At 37.0% G+C, this 21,355-nt stretch overlaps 1 protein-coding gene across 3 annotated transcripts in view; it reads left to right on the top strand.

Annotated features, from left to right (window-relative positions):
- The window catches only part of LOC106059529 (uncharacterized), a 134,760-nt gene that overhangs the window by 1,588 nt on the left and 111,817 nt on the right, over positions 1-21,355 (top strand). For all 3 annotated transcript variants that reach the window (XM_056039053.1, XM_056039051.1, XM_056039052.1), the window contains exons 2-8: positions 4,170-4,384; positions 6,292-6,439; positions 7,732-7,758; positions 9,961-10,115; positions 13,268-13,400; positions 16,624-16,811; positions 20,431-20,581. In XM_056039053.1, the coding sequence (XP_055895028.1) occupies positions 4,170-4,384; positions 6,292-6,439; positions 7,732-7,758; positions 9,961-10,115; positions 13,268-13,400; positions 16,624-16,811; positions 20,431-20,581 (1,017 nt within the window). The remainder of the gene's footprint in view (positions 1-4,169; positions 4,385-6,291; positions 6,440-7,731; positions 7,759-9,960; positions 10,116-13,267; positions 13,401-16,623; positions 16,812-20,430; positions 20,582-21,355) is intronic.

Genomic DNA, 21,355 nt, shown 5'->3' with positions numbered 1-21,355 from the left:
ATGTCAGAAGAATGCGTTTCTGCAGAGAAAAATGCAAGAAAACGCTTTTAGCGTCGAGGCTTCGCCCCGAACCTCAATGATGAATAATAAGCTGTAGATGTCAGGAGAATGCGTTTCTGCAGTGAGAAATGCAAGAAAACGCTTTTGGCGTCGGGGCTTCGCCCCGAACCCCACTGATAAATAATGAGCTGTAGATGTCAGAAGAATGCGTTTCAGCAGAGAAAAATGCAAGAAAACGCTTTTGGGCGTCGGGGCTTCGCCCCGAACCCCACTGAAGAAGCTTACAGCGCTCTCCCAGACCCCCAAGCTTGCAAGAGAAAGACTGTTTTTTTTTTCTGTTTTTTTCGCCGAAGATTGAGAAACAGTCTTATTTTATTCTCATATATCGAATATATATATATATATATATATATATATATATATATATATATATATATATATATATATATATATATATATATATATGCTGTATGCACGTTTATGCATAGGGTTAGGGTTCACTGGGCGTTAGGGTTAGGGTTTGGAAAAAAATCGCCTTCCCCCCCACTCCAAAGTTCTGGATCCGCCAGTGAACTAGATCTAGATCCTGTAAATTAATTTTCTTTACTTATACTATTTAGTTCGATTTTGGCACGATTTATTTTTATAAAGATTATTATTATTATCATTATTATTAACACTAAGAACACACTAGCTGTTTATTTTTTATCTCAAGTTTTAGCTTATATGTTGAAAAATGATTGTCCTTGCATATTTCAACCATTTTTATTCACTCAAGACTTTACTGATAGAGTCTTCGTAATTGATAAGTAGGGCTGCTAGTGGAACATTTCTTCTACATTGGTGAAAATGCAAGCTTCATTCACCTGACCTCAAAGATCGTATTTATCGTATTGAATAAGTACAATCATCATCTTTTCTGTATGAAATTAGATGTAAGTTAATCACCACTTTACACAAAATACACTGCCAGTCAAAGCAACAAAATCTTCAGTCATTTTAAATTTGGCCCTATCTTTAGACAGGACTGCCAACTTCCAGAATTATCTCACATAAATAATGTGCCGAATTGGTTTCTATCAATTGTGTGTTTCTTATCATCCTGGCGGTCTCACCCTGCCCATTCATTCTTTCGTATTTTCTATCCATCGTGTAATGTGCCTCTCCTCATAGTTTTCCTCATGCAGAAGGTTTTTGTTGTTGTTGCTAACATTGAGACTTTGTTGACGTGGCTGTATTCCAAATACTGCATTTACTACTAGATGTAAATTCAAAATCATTTAGAGACTCGGTCACCATTCTATAGCCTTTTGATTTTATTTCAATAATTGACAAGTGGATCATTTGACAGCTCGGATGACTGCTGGGTTAACTGGTCTGTTGAATTAGCTTCTTGGGTGATTTCTGATACTTAAACTTCGGGTTCACATTCTGATTTGCCAGGTTTTTTTTTCATTGCTAAAAAAATTAGTATCGTAAATCAGATCAGAAAGGTCAAAAAAGGTCAATAAGAAGAGTCTTTTTTTTTTTATATAACGTCCTAATCGTTAGGCCTCATGATGCGCCCATAAAAATCCCAACAAAGGATTTATTTTCTATGATATCAAGAGGCATGTATTGGCCACACCTACATCGCGCACTCCTTTGTGCTGAAGTGAGAGGAGCCCCCATTTTGTGAGTACTGTGACTCTCGTCTCACCGTGGAACATATCTACATATTGACTGCCCCAGATACCAGGATTTTAGGGGAAAATTTTTTAGAGCGCACAACTTAAAAACACTGTTCGATAGTATCGACCCTGGGAAGGTACTGGGCTTTGTCCGGGAGGTGGGGTTGTCTTCGAAGATTTGATTTGTGAAATTGTGAACATATAATATTTACAAAAGATTTTTACTAAATTATTACATTTTCACTACCTTTACTATTTTAACTGTGAATAGACCTTGTTTTTAATGACTTAACTAAATAAAACTTAGCACTTGTGGTATGAAAGTAACCCTTTAGGGATTACGGGCACGACATGGCCTAAAGTGTGCCGATGTGCCAAAAAAACTCAAACTCAAAAACTCAAACCCCAAGAGGCATGTCAAACGCCTACATCAGAAGTAGAGAGAAGGAACCCAAGAAATGGAATTGAGATGCTACAGAAAGATTCAAAGTATCACTTACAAAGACCGCATCGCCAAATGAAGAGATTAGAAACAGGATTATTACAGCTATTAGATCTGAGATGACTTGATAACTGCTGCGCTGTCAAAAAACGCAAGCTTAAACTGTGTGCTATATCAGAGGTCTGCAACCTGCGGATCGCGAGCCACATGCGGCTCTTTGAATGTTAAGCTGCGGCTCTTTAGTTCCATACGCAAATATTATTTATTTTATTGAAGAAAAAAAAACTTTTACAAATTGTTCTGATTCGATTCTATCTCTCAGCCACTTGTACTCGCTTTTCAACACACCCCTCTTGAAATGTAACATATTTGAATGTGGAAGATATTCAATTTTCTTCTGCCTTATCACTTGATATAGATGAGTCTAACTACATAAAAGACAAGGTAAAAGTTGGCTTTTTTGTCAGATATGTCTTCCCAAGGTCCAAAAAAAGAACTTCTAGGATTGCTACCGCTCTCGTGACAAACCAGAGGAAAAGATACAGCTAATGGCGTGCGAAAATACATTGAAGACAATAAAATCGATATAAATAAATCGTTTCAATAGCAACTGATGGAGCCAGAAGTATGACAGGAAAAAATAAAGGGGCAACTAAGAAACTTTGGCGCAAAATTAAACCATGAAATTTTTACGTTTCACTGCATAGTATACAAGAAGTCCAAACATTTTCGGCCGAAATAGTTGAGGTCATGAATTTGTTAATCAAGATTTCTAACAGCATCTTGTTAAAAGCGCTCTACCATCGTCAGTTGAAAGAACTCTTAACGAAATGTTCGGAAGAAAAAAAAATTTCTTGTGGCTCTTTAGAAAGGTTGAAATTTTGTAAATTGTAATTTTTGGCTCTTCCGACTCAAAAGGTTGCCGACCCCTGTGCTATATCACAAGGTCCTCAGGGCTCAACAAGACCTTTATTCAGGGAACAGTACCAGGAAAAAGAAGAAGAGACGGACAGGGAAAGGATGAAAAGACATCATAAAATAATGGACATACCTGTCTTTAAAAGAAATTATATCAAAGTCAAAAGACAGGAATTGAGAAAGACGGTTCAAGAGACTAATGGAGAAATGACAGCGAAGGAAAGTGAAGATGTCTTTCCCGGTGATATGACCATAGGTCTATTTGCTTCTTCAGAAAGGAACCTATATCCTGAATAGAAATAATTTACTTTCTAGTTTTTTAAATTTGACTATTGTAGTCATTTTTTTTTTTGAAAAATCACTAATTTGGTTTCAGTTATATAAGACTAGTAATTAAATTATTTCTATAATTTAATTTTTATCACAAGTCTCCACAATGATAATTTTCTAAGATGAATTCCCGACGTGGATTCCCAACGTCACCTGTGAATTATTTCTTAAGTCATATTTTTTTACAAAACTTAGATCAACTCGCTTTGTCTGTCTGGTAAAAAGTTTGTACAAGTAATTTCTCCCACACCCAATCTTTGATAAGATGAAATGTTGCACAATTATTTCTAGTACATCACCAAAGAAACAGATGACCTTAACATCATCTGTCCGATAGGTCGAAAGGGGAACTTATTTTTACCTTTATTTCTCACAAAACGAAAATCGATAAATAAAAATTACCCGATTAGTTAATTAATTATTGTTAATTATTTTGTTTGATATTGAACAAGGGAAAAATCTTACTTGACAGATGTGGTGGTATGATTTGAATTAGTCTCCTTGAAGAGGCTTGAACCCTAAGTTGGAATTCAAGTCGCACAACTTTTTGTTTTATGCTTTTAAAAAGCGATCACGGTATCATTCACACAGATACCGCCTTCTTCATCCCCCTTACTCAACTGTCTAGACAAGTGACAGGATCATTGCGCATTGAGAAGGCCCAAAGCATGAAATTGCGATAAACAAAAACAATTGGTAAAAATATTTCTAATCACACAGGTTTGTTATTGTTTGTCTATACAAAATAAATTACACCACTGACAGAAACTAATTAATACAATATTACAATTTTTAATTTTTTCCCTAAGTGTTTCACCTGGCCGAATGCTATTGCAGTGTACATCAGGGACTAAAATTACTGACAAAATGGAGTGACGTGATACATATGAATGCCTTCCAGAGTCACAACTGTTCCTGGATGATTCACGTGAAAGATGCAGACGTTATTCATCTCAATTTTAGCTACCTGGATGTAGGGAGACAACAATTTCAGACTGAGAAAGACTGTATGGACTACATACAGGTCAATTTTGTATTTTAAAAAAATGATCAAAGGAGAAATCGATTTCTTATTTTTCTTCGATTTATTGGAATGTTACGTATTTGAGTTTTTCTTCCATTTCAGTGGTCCCCGATGGATGGGGGGAGGGGGAGTGCCCAGGTTGCAGTCACACTTCTGTAACGGTCCTTGCCTCCGCGTTATTTTATTGAACTTAATTTAGCCTGTCTATTTTATTTTGATGACCTAATGCATCCCTCGTTTAACCTTCGGTCATAGAAACAGTTGAGCTTTACATCATCTGTCGAAAGATCACAGGGTCTAAAAAGGGGTAAAGGAATATATATTTTTATTTTTATATGGTGATGCTTTCTATTTTTACAAAGTGTGCACAACTCTGGAAGGCTATTCGGGCAGTTTATTCACTACTCTATTCTCAAACTATTCAGACACATGTGGTACTGTATTTTCTGGGGTTTTGTTCACCTTTCTCTCTGTAACCTGGTATTTTTTTACAAACTCGGTTTCTAGAACTTTACTGTATGTGTGACAGGGTCTGTTTCCATATGACATAATCAGGTCCCGGGAAAGTGTTTCTGTGGAGTCCCCTACAATGTATTTTTGAAAGCTTGAATGCAAATCCATTTATTAATAATAATACTTATAACCATGCCATATTTTAGAAGAAGGAAATAGAATAAATGTACTTGGAAATTGTATTTTCCTTCTTTAAAAAAAATATTTATTATGCCTATTTTAGTATACTTTGAGTTTTTGGAAGATAAGGCCCTGGATTGATTTAATGGCATAAATCTGGAGTTGCTACAAGCGGACACTTCTTAACCAGGACAGTGTTGCCAACCATAAGACAGTTTTGTTCGTACAATTTTGAAACACATGTTGGAAAATAAACGTTTTGACCCTTCGGAATTCGGATTTTAAAATCCTTATTGTGGTACCCCCTCTTTTGTGGACCCATGGGCAGTAGCCCCGTGGGTCCTCCCTTAATCGAACGCTGGACATATTGCAAAGTTATCTAATCTAATAGTGGGCAGGAGAGCTGCAGGCCGTCTACCCTGTTTGTAAGATAGACATTAAGCTCTTTAAAATCGACACTTATAGTAGGGAGAAAAAAAAAAGGCAAAGGATAGGCCAACGTCATAAATCAGGAGTCCTGGATCGCAGAAGGTTAACACACCGTGTGATTGTCATAGAGAAGGCTCTTCGAACTCTAGGCGTGTAAGCCTGCTTGAGCAAACCGTTCTGTTTGGAAGAGGTCCAAGTCAATGTCTATGTAAAACATTGCTATTTCTGATATATCCGGCACTCCGGGCGCATGGACTAGAATGCATGGTCGAAGGCCGAGCACACCTTTAACCCCCGCCTTTTTCCTATGTTGTACCAAGCTAACAGTGCAGGATTCGCCCTTAGTGTAACCGTCCCTTGAGGAACGGCGCATGGATTAACGACAGGGACGTGGAAGCTCTCTTTCAACTCCGCCCTGTGTAATGGGTAAGCTACCGCATTCCCTTGGACACTCCCACAGGAGTTTTGTTTTGCTATTCATTTCGCCTAATCCCTTCCTCTAGCAGAAAAAGCCGCAGAGAATGGTGACTACAGTTGTTTAGCCTGTGAACTTTTGCTCGTTTGTTTTATATTTCGTCCCATGAGAAGTTGCAATGCCACAATATACGTATTGATGATATGCGTCATGAGAAGTTGCAATGCCACAATATACGTATTAATGATATGCGTCATGAGAAGTTGCAATGCCACAATATACGTATTGATGATATGCGTCATGAGAAGTTGCAATGCCACAATATACGTATTGATGATATGCGTCATGAGAAGTTGCAATGCCACAATATACGTATTAATGATATGCGTAGATTTTAAAATTTAAAAGTATGACGAATGCGTACATCTAGGTTGAAGACCCGTATAACAAGACAGCCTTCTTGTGTGCCGACTTACATGAACTGGAAATCAAACAACTGCACTTAAAACAGCCTGTCCTCCTGCGCTTTCACTCCAACAGCAAATGGGCCGCCAAAAGATTTTTAGTCACATACAAAGGTGAGACAGCTCATGTTTTTGTGTGTATGTGTGTGTGTGTTACTATGGCCGACGAGTGTGTCATGTGGCCAACACAACGACCAATACTTGCTTAGAAATCCATCTGAATCATAGACGAGGATAATTAAATCTTAGGTAAAGATGCCAAAACAATGTCGAAGGATTCGAATCTCAGTGAAGACTGGGATTTTTAATTCCAACCCTAATGTTTACCTGACATTATTTGAGGAAAGTAAAGGCAGCTGGTTGTTGTGCTGACCACGTGACACCCTCGTGTATCATAGAAACAGACGACCTTTACATGAAAGAAGAACTACTATTCTAAGACATCCTTTTATGGGGTTACTGGAGTGCGAAATTTATTTTTTTATTTTTGCTTTAACTTAATAACGTTTGTTATATTATATCATATGACAACTCAATAAAAAAATATATATTGAATGTTGTCTAATGTTTCCGGGTTGCCATGGTAATGGCGGCCATCTTGAAAATAAACAAAATTAGTTCATATAGGAAAATTCTAAAAGTTTTCAAAATAGATAAATTTCAAAGCTAAAAATACTTACACCTTAAAGTATAAAGGTGGCTGGAAGGAGCTTGCTAGATTTTATACATTTTCCCTTAGTATTGTGCATTTTATGATTTTTAAAAAAAGGGTGATTTTTTTTTCCTGTAAAATGCATCCACATTTTTTTCCCAAAAGATCATATATTAAAAACTTCTTCAGCTAAAGTCATTAAAACTAACTGATTCTCTGTATTATTTATCTCTGAATATGTGTACCAAATTTGACACATTTATCTCTATTAGTTCTAGAGATTTTAGAAATATGTTACAGGGGGGGTCACAAAAAATGCATTCACTCAAAAACAGTGAATTTGTATTAAAAAAAATATGGGAAATAGTGTTCACCATGCATCATTAAAATGCTTTTTTTTCAATAAAAAATGCTATTTTTTAGAAAATGTTTGGTGCCAGTTTATAAAATACATGTCCACCTATTTAATTACACCAAAATTGAAAAATCGATTTTTTTACCCAAAATCGACTCCAGTAACCCCTTATGTGAAGTCGCGACTTTTTGAACCACGCCCCTTTCTTCTATAAAGGTGGGAGGCTTAGCCCCACGAGGGAATCCTCAGTATATTTTTTTTCACGTTCTTCCAGTTTTCATTCCGATTGAAAAGGCTCAGTTAACCCACTGCCTTCTTAGAGAGATTGTACATGTATATGAACTATCAAGCTTGAAATGCTTGTGATTCTTTTTAAATTTTTTTTTTCATTTCTCACAGGTTCTTTGAAACGTATCCAACGTCAAGGTTAGTAAACACACTTTAAAACGAGCAAAATATAAAAAAAAAAACTTAAAAAAAAAACAAAGCTTATATTAAGTGTAATTGTATGAATTATTTTCAATCAATCATATAATTAATCTATAATAGATCAAGACTAACAATGATACATTTGTGCGATTGGAAATATTTTTACCACCTGTTTTTGTTAAATGCAATTTCATGCTTTTAGCTGGTCAGTGAGCTATCGCTTGTGTGGACAAATGGGGGAGAATTTATCTAGAGAAGATTTCCATGCTGGCTTTTCAAAAGCAATTTAAAAAAAAAAAAGCAGCTTGCATTGAATTCAAACTCAAGTGCTCAGTCTTCCTTGATGGAAGTCCGATACACTAGCAGCTGAGCTAGAAGTGTGCTTATAAAAATCGAAGCCAATATTTAAATTAAAGGGAAATTAGATTTCTCTAGATCTAGATCTATCTCTAACTCAAGATCTAATATAAAGATGATAGATCTACTTTGTACTTTAACACATGAACATACATAATGAAGTCTATTCATTTCATATTTTAATCAAATATATGTAGGCCTACAAGCAAATGTTTTTATTTGAAAATGGATTTAAGTCGAATAGCTAATTTGATATCTCCATTCATACTATTCTTACATTCACGCAATCTGCATTCGCTTTACTTATAAAATTATTATTTCGTTTAATTGTTTACAAAGCACTCTGAGTGACTATATCGAAAGTGATACACGGGCCGCGGGTAACATATGGCTAGTGTACAATAAAATAAACTAAATACGACTAATTGATAAAATAATGCTCATTCTTTATTAACTCTTTCTCTCCTAACTGACGATACCAGTGTTGATTCCACCAGAATGTGGTAAATTATTATGGAGAGAAAGAGTTAATTCACATGTTGTTAGGGACAATGAATGATTGTGCAAAGTTTCAACTTGATCCTAGAATAGGAAGTGGGAGAAATTAAGATTCCTTCCAGGCAGGCAGATAGAGTGAGTGTATATTTTTTTCAAAATAGGATTTAATAGGTATTGGCTCTAGTGATACATGCTAAGAAAGTTTGCCTAGTTTACTCAAAGGCCCTAGAGACCAATTACCCAAGGGTACTCATCAAAAACTCCGGTCCAGTTTTCTCCACTAAACTAATTCCAACCCCTCACAAAACTGTCCTTGTCTTGCAACCAAATCAAAACATTCAGTTCACATCATCATCGTCTTACCTTGGAGTTCCTCAGGGAACATAGGGCATTAGTAAAAACACGCCACTCTCCACGGTCTCCTCTTGCTAGTCTTTTAAATGGCTTTTCCAGCTCTTTCAAGTCCTCTCGGCTTCATCTAGTTGTTCTCCATGTTTCAGAACCATGCAATAGGATTGTCTTGACATTAGAGTAAAAGTTTCTTATTTAAGTCTTGTTAGAGATGTGGAGAGATTTCCAGGTTGCTTTTAGCTATGTAATTGTCTTGCGCGCTAGAGTTATACGAATTTTAATATCTTCATCTGTTCTACCTCGTACGCTGACTACACTCTTCGTCCAGATGGCAGTATTGACAATGCGAGGCTAAGTACGCTCCGACTGGCTAGTGCCCTGTTCTGAACTTGGCACTCGTTATTTGTTCTTTCTTATCTAACTGCCACAATTGTCCGATTTGGTGGGTTCCTGCAAATTCCATACTTAGCTGCCTGTGCTTCCATTTTCCGATTCCGGAGCCACATTTCTCTCATCCATTCGCAGACGATCGCTAGACTTCTTTTAGGGGCTGATAGGATTAGGGTTGTCAACCTCTTTTAGGGGCTGAGAAGATTGGGGTTGTCCACTTCTTTTAGGAACTGATTAGATTGGGATTGTCGACTTCTTTTAGGGGCTGATAGAATTAGGGCTGTCGGCAGTTTTTAGTTCACAAAATTCTGATATATATCCTGAGAATAGATAAGCCTGCCTATTTACCTGAATTGCAAAAAGCGGACCCGTTTGGTGTGTGTGTGTGTGGGTGGGTGACTATGAGTTTGTGTGAAAATCAAAACTTTTTTTCTTATATTTAATCTTGTCTTTAAGTACATCTAGTGTTAACCACATATATATATATATATATATATATATATATATATTATATATATATTTAGAGAGAGCATGTGCTTATATGATGAGACATTTCGTTGGTACAAAAGAAAATGTCAATATCTCATTTTTATCTTGAAACAGCTTGCTGTCTAAAGATAGACTCGAACATAACCTGGGAATCACCTTTTTCTCCTTCACAATGCAAATACGAAATAGGCTTAGAGAATCATTTTACAGTTCTGTATTTTAAAGACCCAAATGGCACTTTTCCCAGTTGTGGCGCCACGCCTTTTAAGGTAAATTTGAGTTTAAAGATTCTTTTTGTAAGCGGCCTCCCTCAAGAGGAAAAGCCGCATGTAGGTTTGTGTAGTCTGTCTGTCTGTGCTGCTGACACGTTTAGATCTAAGTAGAGCTACTGAAAATGTTCATCCTAGTCTGTAGTTTTTAAAGCGTAACTGCAACGTTCTGTCTTTCCAATGTGAACGTTTCTCCTTTGAAATTATCCTTCAATGAATTATGTAAGGCATATGTTCCCCTCACAAAGTAAATACATGTTGGTGGATATTAATAAGGAAAACAGATCATTTGTGTGTGTGTCGTTTAACATTTATACACACTATTTTGTTAATTACGAAAGAAAATGCTATACACACATACGGAAACACACGTAGAGGCCTAGAGGCAAGAAGCTGGCAGCAGATGGCCTCTGAAAAAGTTGGAGAGCTCTCACAAAAGCTGCGGACAAAATACTTGAGACTGGAAGGAAAGCCATTATTGAAGACAGGAGCAGAAGACGGAAAGAAAACTTAAGTATACCTCCAGCGGACAACGGCTTTGTCTGCATGAAATGGAGGAAAATATGCAGGTCGCAACTGGGTCTGAGTAGTCATGTGAAACATTGCACCCTTCCCTAATCTTCGGAATCGATTCCAACAAAAGGAAAAGCTAAGCTACAAATGCAACATTTCATGAGTGTAGCCACAAGGGGGTTTATGGTTACTCTTCCCTCTTACTCTTATTAATCTCTCTTAATAGCTGGGCTCCATTATTAAAGTGCAGTGAATAGCAAAGTTGGTTTTTGACTAGCAGGATAATGCACTGTAGAAACATCAGTTTATGCATTTTTTTAAAAGTTTTAAATATATATATTTAATATATATATATATATATAACTTAGAAAGATACTCTAGCTAACCATATAGAATGTCTTTTAGTTCATATTTACACTGTATTATATTCACTGTTTTTTTTTTCCACACTCCACGTTGAAAAATTACAACAAAAATTATCAGTTTTTGAAATCTATTTTACGATTTGTTTTTAAATTGCTGTTGTCTTTTTATAGCACAATATCCCCACAAATATACAGTTGTACTTAATGTGCAGTATTTTACTTTTTACACTCGTGCATAATGTTCTGGAACTATAAAATTATATTTCTAGTTGTTACCCCTATGACGGCTGTCAAAGTACAGTCAGTCAACATTGACCAGTGATTATACTTCTTTAGTTTCCACACAAAAAAAAAAGCTCGATCACTGAATGAGATAATATATGTTCCGCAAGTTAAATGTGTTGAGCATCACCAGAGAATGCTGACCATGTCCTTCAATGGTGCATACTAAATCAAGAGACCCGAACAAAACTCTGGCCCCAAAACCCTCCAAAGACTATTCGGAGATCTGCCTGATCTGGAAACCATTGCGCGGTTCATCTCAGATATAGGATTACTGATCTGAACCCTCCAACATGTAAAATGAGAACAAAGAAGAAGAACAGATGTATGTGTACAACATAAACACATTACATATAGAAGCTTCAGTGGGTACGAGCAATAATGCTGTAAACGTAAACATAGAGTTGAAGCTAGGTGCTGAAACAAATGTGATACATACATGTATTAAACATAAACACAGACAGCCGAATTTTACAGCATTGTTGTCCACTTGTCTTTGTGAGGGATACACAATTAGATAGAGCCATCTTTTGTCTAATACATGCCTAACGGCTGTCTGTGTCGGCTCTATCGAAGTCGTTAGTGAACGGATGCTACGAGGGTGAGGGAGGGGCCAGCTGGGGTTGTGACCTTTGACCACTGGGGTGGTAATTGCATACGGGCGAAATGACTCTGGATCAGAAGAATGTTTTTTTGGACATTCCGATGGTCTAGAGGTTAGTTTCGCTTGGTGCGTTATCACTAGGCTGCGTTATCACTAGGCGGTGGTGTCGAATCCTGAGTCACAGGTTCGAGCCTCGGCCGGCGCATGCCCTTATTTTCTAAGCATTTTAATTCACTACTTTCTCTCTTAAAAACTTGGTCCCCTGGTGCTGTTATTCATTTATGTTTAATATATGTATGTATCATTTGTTTCAGCACCTAGCTTCAACTCTATATTTACCTTGAAAAGATTTAATATGCACTTACATTTCATATGCAAACAACCAATCTCAATTAATATCGTAAAAGATAAAAAGAAATCTGTTTTCCACTCTTCATTAGAAATATTGGTAACAAAGCCACAGTCAATGTCCTTCAAGTAACATAACAATTCCTTCCTTGAGATTTTATATTGTTCTCATTTGCCTTGCCCATGATAAGATAGCGGATGCATTAGATTATTTTGTTCATAAATCGGAACTACCTGTGGTGAATATCCCTAGCTCTAGTAACTTCAATTGCTGTTGTGGAATGTCCACAGTATTGTTGAAATTTTATGCAACTTTGTGCAAAGTTTCCTGTTTAGAGTCTATGGCTGGGATATTTAAAAAAAAAACATTTAAAAAAATGTTTTTCTCAGTCAAAGATCGAGCTCCATCAGTTGTTACACTTTCCATCTTGTTCCAAGCCTACCCAACACTCAGAGATTGTGTCTTGAATAGAGTGTATTGATGTATAGCCAATAAGCATAATCTTCGTTTACTTAAAACTTGTTATAATGAGACAGTTTCAATAATTTATATAGATATTATTTTTAATATTTGCATTTTTATATGTATGTACTGTTGGAACACCTGATTTCTGTAGGTGTCGGCGGGCTGCATAAAACACTTCGGCGGGCTGCATGTGACCCGCGGTCCGTAATTTACCCACCCCTGGCTAATATATTGTTTTCATTGTTTCTATGAAATCGCTCTTCTGAATTTTAATTTCATTTCCTTGTCTTGCCAGAAGGTCCAGAAATCCCAATGCTATGTATGTTTGAATATTTTATACACCGTTTTATGAATTTAGCCGCGTGTAAAAGAAGAGCTCAATTGTGCAAGCTTACTGAAAAGACTTCTTTCAATATTAAAGCATTAAAGTAAAAACAAAATACAAAGATAATGTACAGACCACGATCAGCTTCATCAAGGAGACATTGATTTCAATGTGTGTATGTTACTTGTCTTGCGACCATTAGGAAGCAAAGAGATCCTATACTGAAACTGAATCTCGTTATATATTTAGTATGACTATGGCTATGGGCTGGAGGAACTTTGTGACATCTCTGCAAAGCTTTTCGATACAGTGACAACCTTAATTGTCAACGAAACTGAGAATGTTGAGAACTGGAATTCACCTATTGAAATAGAAATCATTCGTAAGTAAATCTTTACATTTCTGTTGTCACCTAGGTGATCACGATCCTTAAAAGAAAAAAAAAAGAGGTTGGAAGGAATACAAAAAAAAAAGGAAAGAGCAAAACACAATCGATTCCTGAACTTTTGAAAGGGGGGGGGGGAGATTTTTTCACAAACCCCAACCCTAAAGACCAGTAAACCCTAACTCTATGTATAAACACAGACACACATAATATATATATATATATATATATATATATATATATATATATATATATATATATATATATATATATATTTATATATGTATATATTAAGACCTCCTTCAGACGGGAAGCGACTATGGATCATCATATGGAAATGAGATAAATGCCTTGGAATTAGCTGTGGTCGGAACGATGTCGCCCAAACATTAGTTCCCCCCTCTCTAAGCAGCTGATGTATCCAAAGGAACGGCAGTACTGATACAGTTTGGGGTTAGCGGCGTCGCAGGTTCTGCCAGGGTGTAGCACTGGGTGCTGCAAACTGCTTTTAGGGTCGCCAGCTCCTGATTTTTCCTCAGGATTGACTCCCGAAGTCATTCCCTTTGCCCCTTCTCTTGTTAGTGAGAACAGTTCCGCCGGACTCAATATCTGAGCCACACGTGAAGGCCAAGAGTTGAACTGGTTGTCAGAGGCTATTTGAGACGCATGTCATTAGGAAGCATTTTATAGGTAGTGGAATAATTACATCCATTACCACTTCCGGCAATGACAACATTGCGAACGATATATATATATAGGCTATATTTGTGTGTGTGTATAGGCCTATAATTAATCTTTATTACATTCTGACTCATCATTCTTTCGGAAGAAGTATATTATACAATAGAATAGGTTCTTCCTGGAGTTAGTGGAAAATTGTAGACTTCCCGCCCTTGCTAGCAATGGGTCTCCCCCAGCGCGAGGCGAAGCACTATTTCCGTATTAAAAACCCACAAAATGCATATTCTAAAGTATCTACAGTGCATTATTCTGCCATTAAAAAGTTTTATTTCAAAACCTGTGCTATTCTTACTGACTAGGATTCTCCCGCGCCGTTCGGCTCATTTGGCGGCAAGCTGTTTCCACAATAATCTGTCACTGACAATGTCTGAAGCCTCTTTCCACCTGCTCTGAGGACCTCTATGAAAGTGTGGTGTGAAGTTGTACTAGGATGATCCTGTTTACGATTATCTCCTAATGGCCTCTATGTCATTGCAACTCTTATTATGAGTAATTCACTTTGTTGGAATACATGTCCCGCAAACCTCATGCGACGCTCTGTCACAACCTAAGGGGTCGACTCCCAGTTCGGCATATGATTTCCTTGATTGAGACCCTATCTCTATAACTGACTCCTAAAATTCGTCTTAGCCATCTTTGTTGAGGCACATTTAGTCTTTTTTCATTTTCGGCAGATGACTATTCACTGCACTTTATTAATTTAGCCCAGCCACTGGTAGAAATTTGTAACCTCTCTTGGCTACGCTCTTGGAATTAGGTGACTGTAGTTTGCTTTAGATTTTATATTGAAAATGGAAGTTTTATCGTCAAAATCATTTCTTGAGGGGTCTTAAACTAAAAATCTCTGTAGTTTTTTATAAAACAAATTCATAACCCCCTTAGTTATGTTCATAGAATTTGGTGACTGTAGATTGCTTTAGAATCAAATTGAAGACAGCGGTTTTCAACCTCAAAACTCTCTGTCTGGGAGTATTAAACTAAAAACATCTGGAAGGGTTTTAACTAAAGAATCCATTTGGCTACGCTCATAGAATGTTGAGTGTGTAATTTGCTTTTTCATATTGAAGAGGTAATTTTTAGCTGCAAACCCCGCTGGAGGAGAGGGGGGGGGGTAAACTCAAATCACCCTTGGCTTGGTTACGCTCATATAATTTTGACTGCGTAATTCGCTTTTTTTATATTGAAGAGGTAGTTTTTTAGCTTCAAACCCCGCAGAAGGGGGATTTAAACTAAAGAATCCCTTTGGCTACGCTCATAGAATATTTAGGGTGTAATTTGTTTGTTTTTTATATTAAAGAGGTATATTTTAGCTTCAAATCCCGCTGAAAAGGGGGGGGGGAGGTTAAACTAAAGAATCCTTTTGGCTACGCTCATAGAATTTTGAGGTTTTAATTTGCTTTTTCTTTATATTGAAGAGGTATCTTTTACCTTCAAACCTCGCTGGAGGGGGTTTAAACTCAAAATCCCTTTGTGACGCTGATAGCATTTTGAGTGCGTTATTTGCATTTTTTATATATTGAAGAGTTTTCTTTAAGCTTCAAACCCCGCTAAAGGGGGTTTAAACTAAAGAATTTCTTCTGCTACGCTCATAGAAATTTGAGTGTGTAATTTGCTTTCTATATTGAAGAAGTAGTTTTTAGCTGCAAACCCCGCTTGAGGGGGGGGGGGTTAAACACTAAACTCCTCTTTGCTAGAATCTGGTGTCTAATGTATTGATAGTCTTATGTTGAAGAAGGTTTGTTATCGTAGATTTCGGAGGGGGTTTTAAAATCAAAATCTTCCTTAGCTATGCTCTTGGAATTTGGGAATTGTCGTTTGCATCATTTTTTTTTTGTTTTGTTTTATACAAGAGGGGGTTTTGACTGCAAAACCCCCTGGTAGGGGTTTTAAACTCAAAACACCCTTGGCTGCGCTGTAGTAATGATGGTTTAGTATTAAAATATAAAATAAAATAAGCAAAATCAAAGCAAAAAATCAGTCACTAAATATATATATATATATATATATATAAGTAAATATAAATACTTGTATCCCCTATCTTCCTCAACACTAAGAATTTATTTGTGGTATGAGCAGTTCTGGATACACCTACAGCAAACACAATCTATAGCTTAGAGCCCCCAAGCAAGCGGGAGTCTCCTAAATGGTTACAGGAATATTTTCAACCATTCTGAAGAAATAGCAATTACAAGTCGACCCATACTCCTTATGAATTCTAAATCCGGCTTTCGCGTCGCACTTTACGAATAACAGTAATGAATGAATGGAAATTTAGATACCGTTTATATTTTAGTAATGGATGAAGGAATTTATATTTACCAGATATGGATGAAGAGAAATTTATATCTCATTTTATAATAAGTGGAAAGTTTTCAATCACAAGGAAATTTCAATGTTAATATCCATATAGGTTTGAAAAAAATTGTTTATGCTTTATGCTTTTTCTAATAAATAATTGTATTTTTCTACTCCTGAATAGCTGATTGTCGATACCGTGTACATATCGATGTCACAGATTCTGTTCGACTTATTTATACACCTTTCTATCCAAACACTCCAACCAACCTGTTTAAATGTACATGGGATTTGTCCTGTTCACTGCCATTTATAAAGATCAAATTGGTCAACAGTACGAAATTTCCACAATGTACAAATTCGCCTTTGACGGTAAATTGTATCCATCTTGTCATTCATTAAATTGTATCCATCTTGTCATTCATTAAATTGTATTCATTTTGTCATTCAGTAAATTGTATCCATCTTGTGATTCAGTAAATTGTACCCATCTTGTAATTCAGTAAATTGTATCCATCTTGTCATTCAGTAAATTGTATCCATCATTTATTTAATAAATTGTTTCCTTTTTGTCATTCAGTAAATTGTATCCATCTTGTCATTCGGTAAATAGTATCCATCTTGTCATTCAGTAAACTGTATCCATCTTGTCATTCAGTAAATTGTATCAATCTTGTCATTCAGTAAATTGTATCCATCTAGTCATTCAGTAAATTGTATCCATCTTGTCATTCGGTAAATTGTATCCATCTTGTCATTCGGTAAATTGTATCCATCTTGTCATTCGGTAAATTGTATCCATCTTGTCATTTGGTGGATTTTATCCATCATGTCATTCAGTAAATTGTATCCATTTTTTCATTCAGTAAATTGTATCCATCTTGTCATTCAGTAAATTGTATCCACCTTGTCATTCGGTGAATTGTATCCATCTTGTCGTTCAGTAAATTGTATCCATCTTGTCATTCAGCGTTGTGGCTGATGTGTAAAGCGCTTTGGGTTTCAGGTTCGAATCCCGGTGAAGACTGAGATCTTGAATTTTTTAATTTTCAGAAATTTTCCACCAAACTCTTGTGTTAGTGGGGGAAAAGAAAAGGCTGTTGGTCTTTTGTGCTGACCACAAGACACCCTCGTTATCCCTGATGTTTACCCCATCAGCCATATAGATCGCAAGGTCTGATAGTGTCATTAAGACACCCTCGTTATCCCTGATGTTTATCCCATCAGCCATGTAGATCGCAAGGTCTGATAGTGTCATTAAGACACCCTCGTTATCCCTGATGTTTATCCCATCAGCCATATAGATCGCAAGTTCTGATAGTGTCATTAAGACACCCTCGTTATCCCTGATGTTTACCCCATCAACCATATAGATCGCAAGGTCTGATAGTGTCATTAAGACACCATCGTTATCCCTGATGTTTACCCTATCAGCCATATAGATCGCAATGTCTGATAGTGTCATTAAGACACCCTCGTTACCCCTGATGTTTACACCATCAGCTCTATAGCTCGCAATGTCTGATAGTGTAATTAAGACACCCTTGTTACCCCTGATGTTTACACCATCAGACATATAGATCGCAATGTCTGATAGTGTAATTAAGACACCCTTGTTACCCCTGATGTTTACACCATCAGACATATAGATCGCAAGGTCTGATAGTGTCATTAAGACACCTCGTTACCCCTGATGTTTACACCATCAGCCCTATAGATCGCAAGGTCTGAGAGTGTCATTAAGATACCCTCGTTACCCCTGATGTTTACACCATCAGCTCTATAGATCGCAAGGTCTGAAAGTGTCTCTAAGACACCCTCGTTACCCCTGATGTTTACACCATCTGACATATAGATCGCAAGGTCTGATAGTGTCATTAAGACACCTCGTTATCCCTGATGTTTACACCATCAGCCCTGTAGATCGCAAGGTCTGATAGTGTCATTAATTCTGCCCGTCTACCCCTCTTTCCAGTTCCTAGTATCCACAACGTAGAGTCCATTCCATCAAACATTCCACATGTACATGCTTCCATCAATGTCCCTTATTGTGTATACCCTCTTCCATACCACTTACCTACCCGTCCCTCTTCCATACCACTTACCTACCCGTCCCTCTTCCATACCACTTACCTACCCGTCCCTCTTCCATACCACTTACCTACCCGTCCCTCTTTTATACCACTTACCTACCCGTCCCTCTTCCATACCACTTACCTACCCGTCCCTCTTCCATACCACTTACCTACCCGTCCCTCTTCCATACCACTTACCTACCCGTCCCTCTTCCATACCACTTACCTACCCGTCCCTCTTCCATACCACTTACCTACCCGTCCCTCTTCCATACCACTTACCTACCCGTCCCTCTTCCATACCACTTACCTACGCGTCCCTCTTCCATACCACTTACCTACCCGTCCCTCTTCCATACCACTTACCTACCCGTACCTCTTCCATACCACTGACCTACCCGTCCCTCTTCCATACCACTGACCTACCCGTCCCTCTTCCATACCACTTACCTACCCGTCCCTCTTCCATACCACTGACCTACCCGTCCCTCTTCCATACCACTTACCTACCCGTCCCTCTTCCATACCACTTACCTACCCGTCCATCCATTCATCCTTCTAACTCAGTGTTTCCCAAACGTTTTCCTAAACTTGGCTTGTTTTTTTTTACAGAGATTAATTCACACGATGGCCTACTAGTTAATTATTCCAGTAGTTGGCCTCGCGGAACATTTAGAGGTTCTACAAAACACAGTTTGGGAAACATTGCTTGACTTCATTTATCCATACACTCAATCCTCTATCCATCATTAATTCTCTTTTTGTTTATTCATTTATTTATTCCTCTCACTCATCTATACATACAGTCTTCATTCACCCATCTATTCATTCATGCATCCTCATCATTATGTATTATGTTTACACCCATCCATATGTTTAATAAATCACCCATTGTTTTAAGCCACTCATTCATCAATGTATCTCAGGTATAAATCAACTTTTAAGAACAGTCCACTTAATCGGGAGGCGATCGTTCGGTCGTTATTATCGGGTGGTCTGATTTATCACGAATCGATACTGTGACCTAATTCTACCTCTTTCCAGAAACTGGGGTCAGTTCAAAGAACAAACACGTGATAATTATAATCATCCAATAAAAGGAAAGAGGTCAGGAAAAAAAGTCGCATACGTCAGTTGCTAGAAGGTTATAGTTAATAAAAATATTAAGAATAGAAGTTTCTAGGATTCAGGAAAATATGGTTTAAAAAGTATACATTGGGGGAAAGCAAGTTAGCCGGGGTCCTTGCATTGTAACTGTCCTGGCATTGTAATGAGTTCTTATACAGTTGCGGGTCCACTGTTTGAAGTTAAAGTTGTAACAAGTTTTTTCAGTAATAAGTTATATAAGTTGAAGTTGCATTAGTAGAAAAGTGGAATATTAACAAGGTATTTAGGTCTAGTTGATGTTAAATCAATACTCTAATGTATTGTTTGAATTATAAGTTTGAAGAAGTTAATCAAGACGAAACAAAAGTATTGAAAGCATAATAAATATTACATTATCAATAAATATTACATTATCAATAAATATTACATTATCAATAAATATTACATTATCAATAAATATTACATTATCAATAAATATTACATTATCAATAAATATTACATTATCAATAAATATTACATTATCAATAAATATTACATTATCAATAAATATTACAATATCAATAAATATTACATTATCAATAAATATTGGCACTAAAGAAACAGAAATCTTCACATGATTCACTGGATTAGACTGTATGATGGGATTTGTTTCGGTACTTCAGGTTGGTGTGCTGGTCCGATTAATTGCTGGTCCGATCAACCGACAGTATTCGTTCCATATGTAATTCATGCATATAATTCCTCAGTCTGCCCATCTTCTCATCTATACTTCCACCCCCGTAATAATCCATTTATTCTTTTACCATCAGGTTTCAGACGCGACCTCTCAATTGAACGAGAATCTATGTGCCCAAACAACTAGCGTGACTGCTTCTCAACCTCTTTACCTTACCTACCACTACACCTCAAAGGAGGACCCTGTGTGGGTGGGAACCATTGAGTTGTACCCTTCACAAACGTGTAAGTTTGCGTAAGCTGAACTAGTAGTTCCATGCAGTGGCGTACCGAGGTAGGGCGGGTATGGAGATACACAACTGGATCGAAGCTATTAGAGATCTCACAAAGTTTTAGAACACAAAGAGACGGTTACAAAGTTTTAGAAGGGAACTAAGGTGTTGCTTCCCTAGATACACAACTGGATCGATGCTATTAGAGATCTCACAAAGAGAAGGTTACGAAGTTTTAGAACACAAAGAGAAGGTTACAAAGTTTTAGAACACAAAGAGAAGGTTACAAAGTTTTAGAACACAAAGAGAAGGTTACAAAGTTTTAGAACACAAAGAGAAGGTTACAAAGTTTTAGAACACAAAGAGAAGGTTACAAAGTTTTAGAACACAAAGAGAATGATACAAAGTTTTAGAACACAAAGAGAAGGTTACAAAGTTTTAGTAGGGAACAAAGGTGTTGCTTCCCTAGATACACAACTGGATCGATGCTATTAGAGATCTCACAAAGAGAAGGTTACGAGGTTTTAGAACACAAAGAGAAGGTTACAAAGTTTTAGAACACAAAGAGAAGGTTACGAAGTTGTAGAACACAAAGAGAAGGTTACGACGTTGTAGAACACAAAGAGAAGGTTACGAAGTTGTAGAACACAAAAAGAAGATTACGAAGTTGTAGAACACAAAGAGAAGGTTACGACGTTTTAGAAAACAAAAAGAAGGTTACAAAGTTTTAGAATACTAAGAGCAAGTCATGAAGTTTTACGACATAATGAGATCATTTTAGTATGAA

The sequence above is a fragment of the Biomphalaria glabrata genome, chromosome 8 (assembly GCF_947242115.1).
Source record: "Biomphalaria glabrata chromosome 8, xgBioGlab47.1, whole genome shotgun sequence".
Taxonomy (NCBI): Eukaryota; Metazoa; Mollusca; class Gastropoda; family Planorbidae; genus Biomphalaria; species Biomphalaria glabrata.
This window is presented reverse-complemented; position numbering and strand designations above follow the sequence as displayed.